The sequence below is a fragment of the Pezoporus wallicus genome, unplaced genomic scaffold (genome assembly GCF_028554395.1).
Source record: "Pezoporus wallicus isolate ANWC-B61680 ecotype Strahan unplaced genomic scaffold, APGP_CSIRO_Pwel_v1 contig_13954, whole genome shotgun sequence".
NCBI lineage: Eukaryota > Metazoa > Chordata > Aves > Psittaciformes > Psittacidae > Pezoporus > Pezoporus wallicus.
In genome coordinates, this window is record NW_026638000.1 from 151085 (window position 1) to 163302 (window position 12218).

The window sequence follows — 12218 nt, forward strand, 5'->3', positions numbered from 1 at the left end:
GTTCTACTCTAAAAAGCTCCAAATGATGTGTAGCTTCCAAATAAACAAATTAGGATATATCTTCAAAACACTATCATTGCAAGAAATGTCATATTTCAGACTGCCATAAAGCTCTGACCTACAGAGAGCTGCCCACAGCAACAAATTATCAGTTTATCAGGCACATATCACCTGGTTGGCCACCAAACCCTTGAAATAGCCTGATCTTCATTCATGAGACACAGCTTACGTGCCACAGACTGATTTAGCATCGCTGTCCCGTGCCAACATTCCCTCTCTGTAACTTAACCAGGCTGAGAGCAACCTGGGGCTCTTTTTCAGGCTGCAGATCAGGAATGCGTTTGATTCAGAGCAGTGCCAAGAGTCAGAAGGCTGTCTTTACTAAGCAGCTTTAAAAACAGGAACAGGGAGGCAGGAATGTCTCTCTTAAGAAGAGAATCCATTTAAAACTTACTTTCCATTTATTCTGCAGAGATGTATTTACACAGGGATCTATGTGGCGAGGATATTCCCTGTTAGAGGACTTCTGATACTTTGCGTAGTTAGTAAAACAAAGTAAAGAAACAAAACCAGTGGGTGTGTGGAGAGACCGTTTGAGCCATAGCATTGCTATAACCCCACAGGCAGCTACTGTAAGATGTTTCCATAATATTTTCCACAGTTTAAAAGCAGCTACTCACTCTTCTTCTCTCTCTGTTATTTATTCACACATACACACACCTAGATACAAACCTTGAAACTAGTTACACATACAGAAATTTTCCCTGGCATTGTTTTACTCAACCTCCTCCTCACTCCAAAGCTGTTAGACTTTTAGCACACTTTTTGTGATTATATTAAACATATTCAGTGTTCAGTGTACATGCAACAAGCCACTGGTATATGACAGAGATAGTAATATATATTATTAACTCACACATGAGATCCAAGACAGAATATATTTAACTGGGGAAAGAACCAGCGAGTGAAAAGCGTGCAAGGGAAGCTGCAGGATAGCTACTGGAATACACTGAAGGAAGGTGAAGGAAAAGAACATACAGCTACAAACAAAATCAAGCTTACCAAAAAATGTGACAGCAAATCCTTCCAGGACACACGCCCAGTATCCCATATAAAAATAACCTTTTAGGTTTGTTAAAAAGCTGATGATGCCACCAGTCAGTGAGACCAGAAAATCAGCCACGGACAAATTGACTATAACATAATTGACAGGTTGTCTCAACTGTTTGAACTTAACAGTTACCAGGATCACAGCCAGGTTCTCAGCAAGCGACAAGGAGGTCACCACCAGCATTACTGCTGCCAGAAGCCTGAAGTGCCAGGGCTGGATGGAGTCCAATGGACGACGGAAGGGATCCCATCTGGCAGGACCAGAGGAACTGGACAAAAGTGACTCATTTTCAGGTGCTCTGAATGCATCCATTTTCTCTCTCTCATTAGCAAAGATAATACTGTGTAATATTGGAGTTTCTAATCTGCAAATAACATTGAAAATTAAAAGGAGAAATTTACTGTCTCCAACAGAAGTGTGAACAAACTCTCCATGCTTCCACTTTCCAGTAATAGTCCAGAATAGTCCAGAAGACAACGTTTTGGTCAGAGGAGAGTTTAGTGCTGTGCAGTGAATGTGGCAACAGTGATGAACAGGAAAATCCCTTAGAACAACTTCTTCCCCTTTCTGCCAGCAGTCTCCTACTCTCTCCTGATGCAGCTGTGTCTTTGTCTGTAATAAAACCCAGCTACAGAAGCTGCAGGTTTCCTCCTTCTCAGATCATCCCCACTCTGGAGGAGGGGGGAAGGAAGCATTGGCTTGGATGCCTCCGTGACCTTTAGCACTGTAAAAAAGCAGCTTTCCTTTTGTTAATAGGGTGGTGAAGTGCTCGTCCTCCTGCGCTGCGCTGCTGGAGCACAGCAAGGGGGAGGCTTCCCCTTGGCTTGTTTTCTTGAAGGAGGCAGCCCTCAAAAGATTAATGCCGGGCGACCGGAGCAGCTGTAAAGCCGGCGGTGAGACTGCACTCACACCCCTGCCCACAGCTCAGGGGAGGGAGCTCACGGCCTCCGAAGTGAAGCTCCAAATTAAATAGGTTTTCTGTGTTATTCAGTGGAATTTCAGCCTCTCCCAGAGACAGAAGCGATATAATTCCGGTTGAAGGCTTAATGATTATAATTGCAGCTTTAGTGCTGAAAACTCAAATATGCACAACAATATTTTTAAAATGGTGTTTTTAAATACATGAAAATAAATTAAATCAGTATGCTATGAAAACAGGAAATCTCGTAGCTGGTCATTTATTTCTGATATTTCTGGCCATTTAACAACTTTTTAACAATCATTAGCAGTCAGGGTTACTTGTGGTTGTTCCCAAAGGCGAGTAGCTCAGTCACCTTTGCCCCCTAAGGAGGCACAATACTGGGACAGATATTCCAGCACTCCCAGTCTAAATGACTGCCAGTAATAATTCTACAAATTAAGCCTGATACCCCAGGAACACAGAGGTCATTCAGCCATGTTGTGAGGTAGTTCCTGGAGACCGTAATTGTTAATCTGACCCTCAGTGTATTAACCAGAGCCAGAAATACAAAAGCGATCCAGTTCCCATCTTGGAGTTCACACTCTGGACACACATCGTATACAAGACGTGCATAAACAAACAGGAGCTGGAGTGTGAGTGAAAATTAGTAACATTACCTGCCCATACATTCCCCTGAGTCCATACTTGCTTTGGTTTGTACATGAAACACCCTGTTAACACAGGTTAGAAAGTTTTGGCATACAGGAATGAAATGAAAAGGGTTTATGCACACTGGCAGAAATACGCATTAGAAAAATTCAGACTATTTTTAACTAAAAAAAAACCTAAACTCCTACTTACCATAACCAAAATAACAAAGGTGTTTTTAAATGGTGAGCATATCCTCAGCTGAAAAGGAAAGAGGCACTGCTTAATCAGCCCAAATCTGATCAAAATACTCACAAAATGCTACTTATTAAACAGAGAAATTAAAAAATTCCAACTGCCATAAATAAAACAAGGATCAACACAGCAACATTAAAATGCCTCCAGCCAGTCTTTGTATGGCACCACTCAGTACAGCTCCACTGGCTACATACTACAGCAGAAGATCTGACCGCAAATTTAAATAGAGTTTGAATATCATATTGTCTGAAATTCTGCATGGCTTTAAGTTCCTACGGATGTCAGAATGAAACTAGAACTCTGGATTTAGCATATAACAGAGAAGGGTATACCTGGCCTTCTCTAAGGTGTGAATCTATTGACTGTACATTGACACCTCTTTTAAACAATGGATAACTATTGTCTCTATCGTTGGTTTTTTATGCTGTCATACCGTTCAAGTTGTTTGTATGAGCTATGACCTTGGTTACAGTTTAAATGCCTTCTCTTTTTCTTGTGCTTCCTCTTTGTTTAGAATCCTTTGAAAATACCCCTATGCTGTCTTGCTTGGCTGTTTTGCTTGTTTTTCTTCTTCAGCAGGCAACTTTGTCACTGAAAGTGATTCTCTGTGACATGCCCTCTTATTACAACTTAACAGTACTTGCACTTCTACCAGCACCAGGGGTTTACATTTGCTCCTTCCCTCCACAGTTGCTGCCCCTCTTGCACTGCAGCTTCCCCACTACCATCACTCCCCAGGTGGTTTTGGTTTTGGTTTTAATTTTGTTTTACGACATTTTTTCTCAAATCATTAGAGAGACAAAGCATTGCCTTATGAGCAGAGGCAGAACAGGAGCATCTTGGGTCTGGAGCCTACATTTAAAGAGGCAGCTGTTCGTCAGCCTTACATCACAAGATCTTTAGCTGCTTTTATTAAGGTCTTGTTTTCCATTAGTGCCACATTCCTTTTCCTAGACTTCCATACACTGAAAAACTTGGAGCACACGCAAACAGAAGGGTCCATGTTTGTCATACCTCACACATCTGCTCTACTTCAGTCTTCATTTTCTTGGGCAGAACTGAAGCACGACTTGCCCCCTTGGCAAAGGTGTTCCTGTCTAACATTTCATATGAAGAGATAAGTTGGTAAACAACAAAACAGCCTCAGGCTATGGTTAAACTGCTGCTGGTGAAGCAGGGAACATACAGTCAGTGAGGTGAAGAGAATGTGTAACTAACAGCACCTGCGTAATATGTCTATGGTAATTCCACCTGTAAGACAAAATCAAGATGACAAGAACAGTGTTAACTGAGAAAAAAATCTGGTGCCTGAAACTGTATGTAGGACTTAGGGAATTAGCCCTGCGTTTACCAGTCCCACAAGACTCAAACAGGGAAATGAACTATAATGTCAGTGTGGAATTGGTTCTCTCAGCTTCTGAGCATGTGAGTCATCCCAAGATGCTGCCAGCAGTGGCGTTCACTCCCAAAGTGACTGTGAAAGAGTTGCTTTGTCCCCAAGAAGGATTTGGTTTAATCACATTTAATTAAAGCAAGCAGCATGTTCTGCTCTTCAGGGGTTTCGTGGGGATCTGAAGTGAAGGATCCCACTTTTTTTAGAACCAAACTGGTTTCCTCGCCACACATGAGTGCCCATCTCAGTGACTGAGCTGGCCACCCCAGAAATTAACTTCTAGTTTGAAAAAAAAATAAAATAAAATAAAATAAACCCCAATTGTATTCTGACCAATTTCTTCAAAGATTTGGTCTCAGTCTAACTACTGAGCCTCTTCATGCCTGGAAAGGTTCAAGGAAAGCACCTGCAAAACCTAATGGCAGACTTTGCTTGAGAACCCTGTTAAAGGACTGCAGTGATTGATCTCATTTACCTATTCTCAAAATAGGCCCACATCCTTTTAGAACCTGTCGAAACCTGAGTATAGGAAATGGGGTTTCTATTAAATTTCTGGAAATTTAGACAAATATTGTCCTCCTGCTGCCTAACTAAATGAAAACCATTCAGAACATCACATCAGAATTGGGAGCAGAGGAGAGTTGTTAGTCTTTGCAGTACCACATTATAATGATATTGTAAAGTACCTTCATATAACCCATTCAGAAGCTTCTGTAGGTGGATACTTTGCCTAAACACCAGCTTAAAGATCCAAGAAAAGAGCCAATGTAAAAAAAAACCCAAACCATGAGTAGAGTGGGCTTTTCTAGTGGATCAGGCTGTGGCACTGAAGCATCTGATTCCAGATGGTCAGTTTGCCTGTACAGAGAGTACTCCACATGTTGGCATTTGAAACTGATTTCCTCCAGCCATTTCTGGGTTTTCAGCCGCAGATCTATTTTCTTGCAGTTACTGAAAGACAGCAGTTACCACGTCTGAAGTCTGTTCTCAGGAAACACTGAACTATTGTAGTGGAAAAATTCTATCTTTGCCCTTTTGAGTGACTTGGAGGAATTATTGTGCTCTCTTGCTCATTAAAAGAACAAGTGCGGAGATAAAAGCTGTGTACAAAATAGGCATTTTACACTGGGAAAGATACCAGCATAGTTACAGGACTTCCAGCAACCAGCAATTTGTAACAAAGCTGGTAGCTAAACAAAACCTACTCTATGAATAAGAAACTAATTCAGACACTGAGCACCAGAAAAGGAAATAGTTTGTCAGCAGGCTGTAGTTACTTATGACACGCTAACAGTTTCTTGTAGTTTGAGGCCTCACCTGAGCAGGCAAGACTTGGTTTAATGTAAGATACTCTGCAAAGCTCACCTAAACATGGTTCCCTGGGCACTGCGTAACAGCGGTTAAGTAGATGGCAATAATTTCATACTTTCACTAATTCTGACTTAAATTATTTTGCTGTCACTATAAAAGATTTTCTACAGATTTCTGAGTTTTCACCCACTTGCTTTCACACGGTACTAATCCATTAACACCCTGGTAAAAGAAATCATTCGTTTAACAATAAGCAATAAAGTCAATAGTCACTGAAAGAGCTGACACTGTCACAATAAGCAAAACAACATCTTAATGGTTTGGTTTTCCTCAGAAATTGTATTTCCTCAGATGAGCGGTGTGAATTTTTTCCAGTTTTTCACCTGGCAGTTCTAAGTAAAAAAATTGTTCACATGAGATTTCTTATTTAAGAGGATTTTTCTATTATGAAATCCTCATTCAGAGGAAAGAAGACTTAATCATGCAAGAAATCTTGAGGAGGATCATGTACATGAGACTCTTTAGCCTTAATAACCATCATTTTAAAAAGTTTGTTATTAGCTACATCAAATACGTGTTGTTTATTTTGCAGTCCCTAAAGACAGCAGATGGTATTTTCCATAAACTTCTTAGTACTAGACTGAGACCAAATCTTTGAAGAAACTGAAGTTAGAATACAATTTGCAGCTTTGCATTTGTTGTCACATTTACATTCACTGGAAATATGATAAATCAACATCTTGATTCTATGATACTGTGCATGACTAGTTTCATCCCAGCCTAAAAATCAATATTCTGATAGACTCTCACCATCATCATAGAATCATAGAAGGGTTTGTGTTGGAAAGGACCTCAAAGCTCCTCCAGCTCCAACCCCTGCCATGGGCAGGGACCCCTTCCACTAGAGCAGCTTGCTCCAAGCCCTGTGTCCAACCTGGCCTTGAGCACTGCCAGGGATGGGGCAGCCACAGCTTCTCTGGGCACCCTGTGCCAGCGCCTCAGCACCCTCACAGGGAAGAGCTTCTGCCTAAGAGCTCATCTCAGTCTCCCCTCGGGCAGCTTAAAGCCATTCCCCTTTGCCTGTCCCTACAGGCCCTTGTAAAAAGTATCACTACGTGCCCTTGTAAGAAGTCTGTGAGCGATCATTCAGATTATCTTAAGAGTAAGTGGGTTTTAGTGATTATATGTAGCGGTTTGTCAAGATTTTAATTGCTGTAACACTGGCTGTCAGACATTTAACGACTCAGAAATATTTCTACATTGCAGTCCTGAAAGAGGCCGGGATGCAGTGAGGAGTCTAACCCAGCAGTCACATCAGCGTATGTGGTATGAGCTGATTTAGCCCACTGAGGAGCAGTGGGGGCATCAGGTACAGGTGACAGTTAGGATTGCTGTCTGGCAGACAGGTGGAGGCCTGCCATAGACGCCTCTCAAGCAGCCAGGGGCAGCCATGCACCAGGTCACCCTCCTGCACTGGTGGGGCACGAAGGGTTGTAAGTGACCGCAGGGCAGCCAGCCCCAAAGAGCACCAGGGTGCACGGAGCAGTCTTGCGCGGTGCAGTCACTGGGGATGACCAGCCTCTGGATGGAACAGAGGCACCAAGGCTCGCAGAGGGGAAAGGCACTGAGGCCAGTCTTGGCTGGGAATTAGGAGGCTGTGGAAGACAGACGTGGTACCAAAATGAGAACCTCTTCCAAAAGTTACTCTGTCCCCATCCTTCGCACAGCAGCTGCCAGTCCCTTCCATGCCCTTGGGAAGGCTTGTGCTGGCTCTGCAGTGAGCAGTTGACCTAACAGCAGCAAGAGGAAGCCTCCACACACAAAAAAGGCAGAACAAACCCCAAAAACCCCTCTCTATTTCTCCTGTAATCATCACAAACTCTTCCTACAACGTTCAACTTTAAACTTAATTTCTGTAGCTAAGTCCAATTTTTGTCTTGTTTAGACCTCAAAGAGCAGCAGTAACCTTGTGAAGGTTACTTCTGCTCCCCTTCCAACTGAGAGGTGACATTTTCTCACTCTGCAGCTGTTCACTCCCAGTAAAAGACAACAGACACATGCTTTTCCTTTTGTTATTACTTGTTCAAGGAAAACAATTAAAGATTTTAATAACAATAAAAGGTTTTAATATTAGCTTCATGAAGATTCATGCAAGCACTGCCATCAGTTCTAAATTACACAAAGATCTCACAGACAAGATCAGAAGTGTCTAGCTGTCTACTTAAACCCTGAATTTGAACATTCATGTACATTAATAGGCTCTGGGTTCAGATCTCAGCCTCAGGATCATCTCCAGCTCCTCAGATAGTTTTCCAAAGCAATTCTCTGCTGAAACAAAATCAGTAAGAGCCACTATCCAGCCAATGGCATCTCATTAATGAGATATAAATCAAATATAGCACGACCTTGCTTTCTACTCAGTTTTATTTATACTTGTTTGGGGCCAAGTCTGTTATGGTCTCATAGCTAAGTCTCATCAGATGAGATTGATGGTGTTTTAAGTGTTAGCACCCACCCCACAGATTCCTGAGGAAAAAGGAAAAACACTAAATCTCCATCTGCCGTGTGTCAAGCCATCACATCTAGGTATCTATCGTGGAGCATCTTTGGTTGTGGGTGTCTTACAGAATTTCCTTCTTATATCCAACGTAAACTTCCACCGTTTAAGTTTTAACCCGTTACCCCTCGTCCTGTCACTACAGTCTCTAATGAAGAGTCCCTCTCCAGCATCCCTATAGGCCCCCTTCAGATACTGCAAGGCTGCTATGAGGTCTCCACGCAGCCTTCTCTTCTCCAGGCTGAACAGCCCCAACTTTCTCAGCCTGTCTTCATACAGGAGCTGCTCCAGCCCCTGATCATCCTCGTGGCCTCCTCTGGACCTGTTCCAACAGTTCCATGTCCTTTTTATGTTGAGGACACCAGAACTGCACACAATGCTCCAGGTGAGGTCTCATGAGAGCAGAGTAGAGGGGCAGGATCACCTCCTTCGACCTGCTGGTCACGCTCCTTTTGATGCAGCCCAGGATACGGTTGGCTTTCTGGGCTGCAAGCGCACACTGACGGCTCATGTTCACGAGCCTCCCAGGACTTTTGACCACTTATCAAAGCCTCAGCACTGCATATCTCCATCTGAGTTTTAAGCCATTACTGAGCAGCAGTAATAAACATGACACTCTGGTCTCTTTCCTTCCTAAGCTTGTCTGACTTGCTTTAAAGTAGTCATATGGGCTGACAGACACAGAAAAAAGTCCATCTGTGTAAGTTTACTTCATCCCCAAATGCACCGTGTTTAGATATAGCTCACTAGAGCCATATATACAATACTAATAAAAACAAACAAGAAATGCAGCCAGTAGTTTCTATCAGGATATCATGTCAAAGGGTCTCTGAGAGGGGCCTGACAGCACAGGAGCCAAAAGGAGAGGACCAAGACGCACAATGCAGGGGAGACCAAGAAGATGGAGAAGGAGGTATGGTGCTCAGCCGCAGGCAGTGCACAGGCAGGAGAGGTGGTGAAGCAGGAGGAGGGAAAAGTCACCGAAAACCTTGCATCATGAATACATAACTGTGCAGAGGGTGAGCTTAGAGCCAGGCCATCCATGGAATTCCTGGCCTTTCAATGTAAACCCTGATCATAAGGAACCTGTAGGAATTTTTTTCTCCTCTGACTTAATGTATAATTAGGAAATATACCCCCCTCCCTACATTTCAGGCCTTTAATAGCACAAAATCTTCATTAACAGTGCTCAGCACTAGTTAATTTTCAAACAGGAAAAGGTGTCCTTCATTTTATGCTTATTCCCAATGCAGACAAAATTACCGAGAAATGCTCTAAGCAAACCATATCATAATGCTGTGGATAGACTTGGTGTCATAAATCATTTTAAACAAAGTCTTCACTTTTGGGTTCACAGCAATGTTTTCTTACAAGCTACAATGAATAATGATCATGAGAGCTTTCAAAAATGAGTTATGCATGCATTGGCTGAAAACCCTCTGCTCTCTTACGAAGTATGGCTGAGCAAGCCATTTATTTTATAGTGTCAAAAGTTCTCTCAGAAACTGCCAAATGGAACTGATATTTATATATATACACATATCTATATAAAAATCCAAACAAAACCGAACACACACACACACAAACAACAACAAACAAAACAACAACAAAAAAACAAAACAAAACCACAAAAAAAAACCACGACAAAATACATGGCACTGCAAAGTGCCAAGACTCATCCAGGGTGTAGTGTGCTCATTCAGCTCGATGGAAGACAATCATACCTACATCCTGTATTTGTTTTTTACCTGTCAGAGTGACTCTGGGCTTCTCAGCCACAGAGACTCAGTTCAATCCTGCTCTCATGAGAACAGAAAGTTTGTGCCTTTGTCCTCTCCAAGGACTAGTTGTCAACTAAATACCGCTGAAGCCAGTCCTGAGGGTTTGGACCCATTGCTGCAGGAAACGAAACATCAGGCTCATGTAATACTGGGGGTTGGGTTTGGCATATCTTCTACTGCTGTACAGCACCACAATAGTTCCTAAAATGTACTTTCTGCGTGAAAGCTTTGTTCAGTGTTAAGTTAGAGATGCCACAAAGTGGAGGAAGAGGAGCAGCTGTTCTTGGAAGAAGGAAGGAACCAGAAGGTAGCAAAACCATTTGACAGCTGTCAGTCAATGCAGTACAACTAGCAGGCTTCTCCCCCTTATTTTCTCAACTGGGGGATTATTAGGGAAGAATTAGCCCAATAAAGATCTCAGAAAAGTGAAACCGAAAGACAGATCAGACACCAAGAGTCTCAGCACAGTCACAAGAACTTCTGATAACACCCACCCGAGGTGAGCACATAAGCACCATGCTGAGTGCCGCTGCAGCCTGCTCCCTGTTGCTGTGGTTGTGAAACTGTACCTTGCCTTTTGAGCTGAAAAGTCAAAGGTAGCTGGCCGCGATGCTGGCTCTACTGCTGGTTTGTATCCAGGTGCTACAGCATGCGGCAGGTTTTCATCACACAAGCCTGATGTGCTGATGGAGCTCTTCCTTATAACTTACTGCTTCTCATTTTATGTACTGTATATTCCTGCTGACTTTGCTCCCATATAAACATGCCTCCTACTTTTTTCTCCAATTAACTCACTTCTTTAGTGATAGCAATTGCAAGTGATCACTGAACCCTCAAAGGGCAATCCCTCTCTTCAGATTTTCCCTGGTTAAGAGCAAGCAGTTTGGTTTACCTTCAGCCACCTTCCTCTGTCTTCACTTGTGTTACCTGGTAGAATGCTGAAGCAGCAAGCCTTTTTATATCAAGACGCTTCAATTTAACTGCTGACAACTCTTTCAAGACACATCCCCAGGCCTTTTTTACCTGTTATTCACCTTTTGTAAATCTATGGCTTTGTCTATTTTTGTGAGGTTTATGTGCAACGACCTGTATATTGGAAGGAAAATTTTCAAAGGCACTAAGGTCTCACTGAAGTCAGTGCTAGTTCTTTAAGCCTCTATCTAGAGCTTTTAGAGTCTTTGTTGAGCTTCCTCAGTATAGGAAGTGGGGAGAGTTTTAGTAGGAAATCCTTTTTTGTTACCTCACATTTTGTTATGTTCCCATCACTGAGCATCCTCTGGAAGAGACAGCTACCACAGTGATTTGAATACAGAGAAAAATAGCAAGGATACAGCTGAGAGGTGAGGAGGATAGTTCCATTATCAAGCATTTTAGTTAAACTTACCCAGGGCAAGTTGTAATGCTCCTGTGTGACAGTAGCTGGATGCACAGCTCTAGAGGCCTCAGACTGATGGCAGAGTATTTCTTATGCCTGCTCATCTTCTGTAAACTGTCCTGCGCAAGTACATCAGGTAGCTTCTGGTGTTCATATACAACTACACACAAGTAAGTTACAAATGTCTGTTCAAGCCTTTTATAATTCAAGATAATGGATGCAAGCCAATATCTTCCTGATACTCATTTTCTTTGCAAAGGAGTTATTTGCTTTTAAGTGAGTGTGACTATCTCAGGTGATCCAGAAACTAAAATACATATTTTAAACATTTTGCCTGTTCAGAAGCATCTATAATGACTGCTGTACAGGTAGCTTCCAAATCTATGTATGGCTGCAGTGATTTGCACAAAACATACTGATCTTAAGTCTAACAGAGAAGCCTGGTTTTGCACATACAGATATGCCTGTTAGCTCAGTTACTATTAACTGCAGCACAGTTTTCAATGGCTTACAGGTAGCTGGGCCCTGGATATTTCCATAATGATGGAAATCCTGCACTCTCTCTGACAGTGCTTCAAACACCCAGTTTAAAGGTAATTCAGGTATGTGTACACAAAGTACAGCGAGGACCACAGACTGCTTTCTCACAGTAGAAGCAGAAATGAGTTTATCACAGAGAAATCTGTGACCACAGAATTTTAAAGCAGAATAATGAAAGAAGTCCTTTTCCCATAGTACGAGTACGCGTCTTTTTTTCCTTTCACCCTTATAGCTCACACTAACCCTCATAGCTCTCTTCCAAAGGATCACCCTCCTCCCTAGGACCCAGGGAGGGGCCTGTCATTCTGAAATGAACTTTGTGTGAGGGGAAGGGTTTCAGGAC

At 42.5% G+C, this 12218-nt stretch overlaps 1 protein-coding gene across 2 annotated transcripts in view; it reads right to left on the bottom strand.

Moving 5' to 3' along the window:
* LOC130598814 (opsin-VA-like) overlaps positions 1-12218 on the bottom strand; it is a 38678-nt gene that overhangs the window by 7552 nt on the left and 18908 nt on the right. Inside the window, exon 1 of one of the 2 annotated variants that reach the window (XM_057408658.1) lies at positions 1063-1706. The exons of the other annotated variant lie outside the window; for it this stretch is intronic. Coding sequence (XP_057264641.1) covers positions 1063-1423 — 361 coding nt within the window. The 5' untranslated portion in view covers positions 1424-1706. Of the gene's footprint in view, positions 1-1062; positions 1707-12218 lie in introns of those variants that run through there. 2 annotated transcript variants of the gene reach the window in all.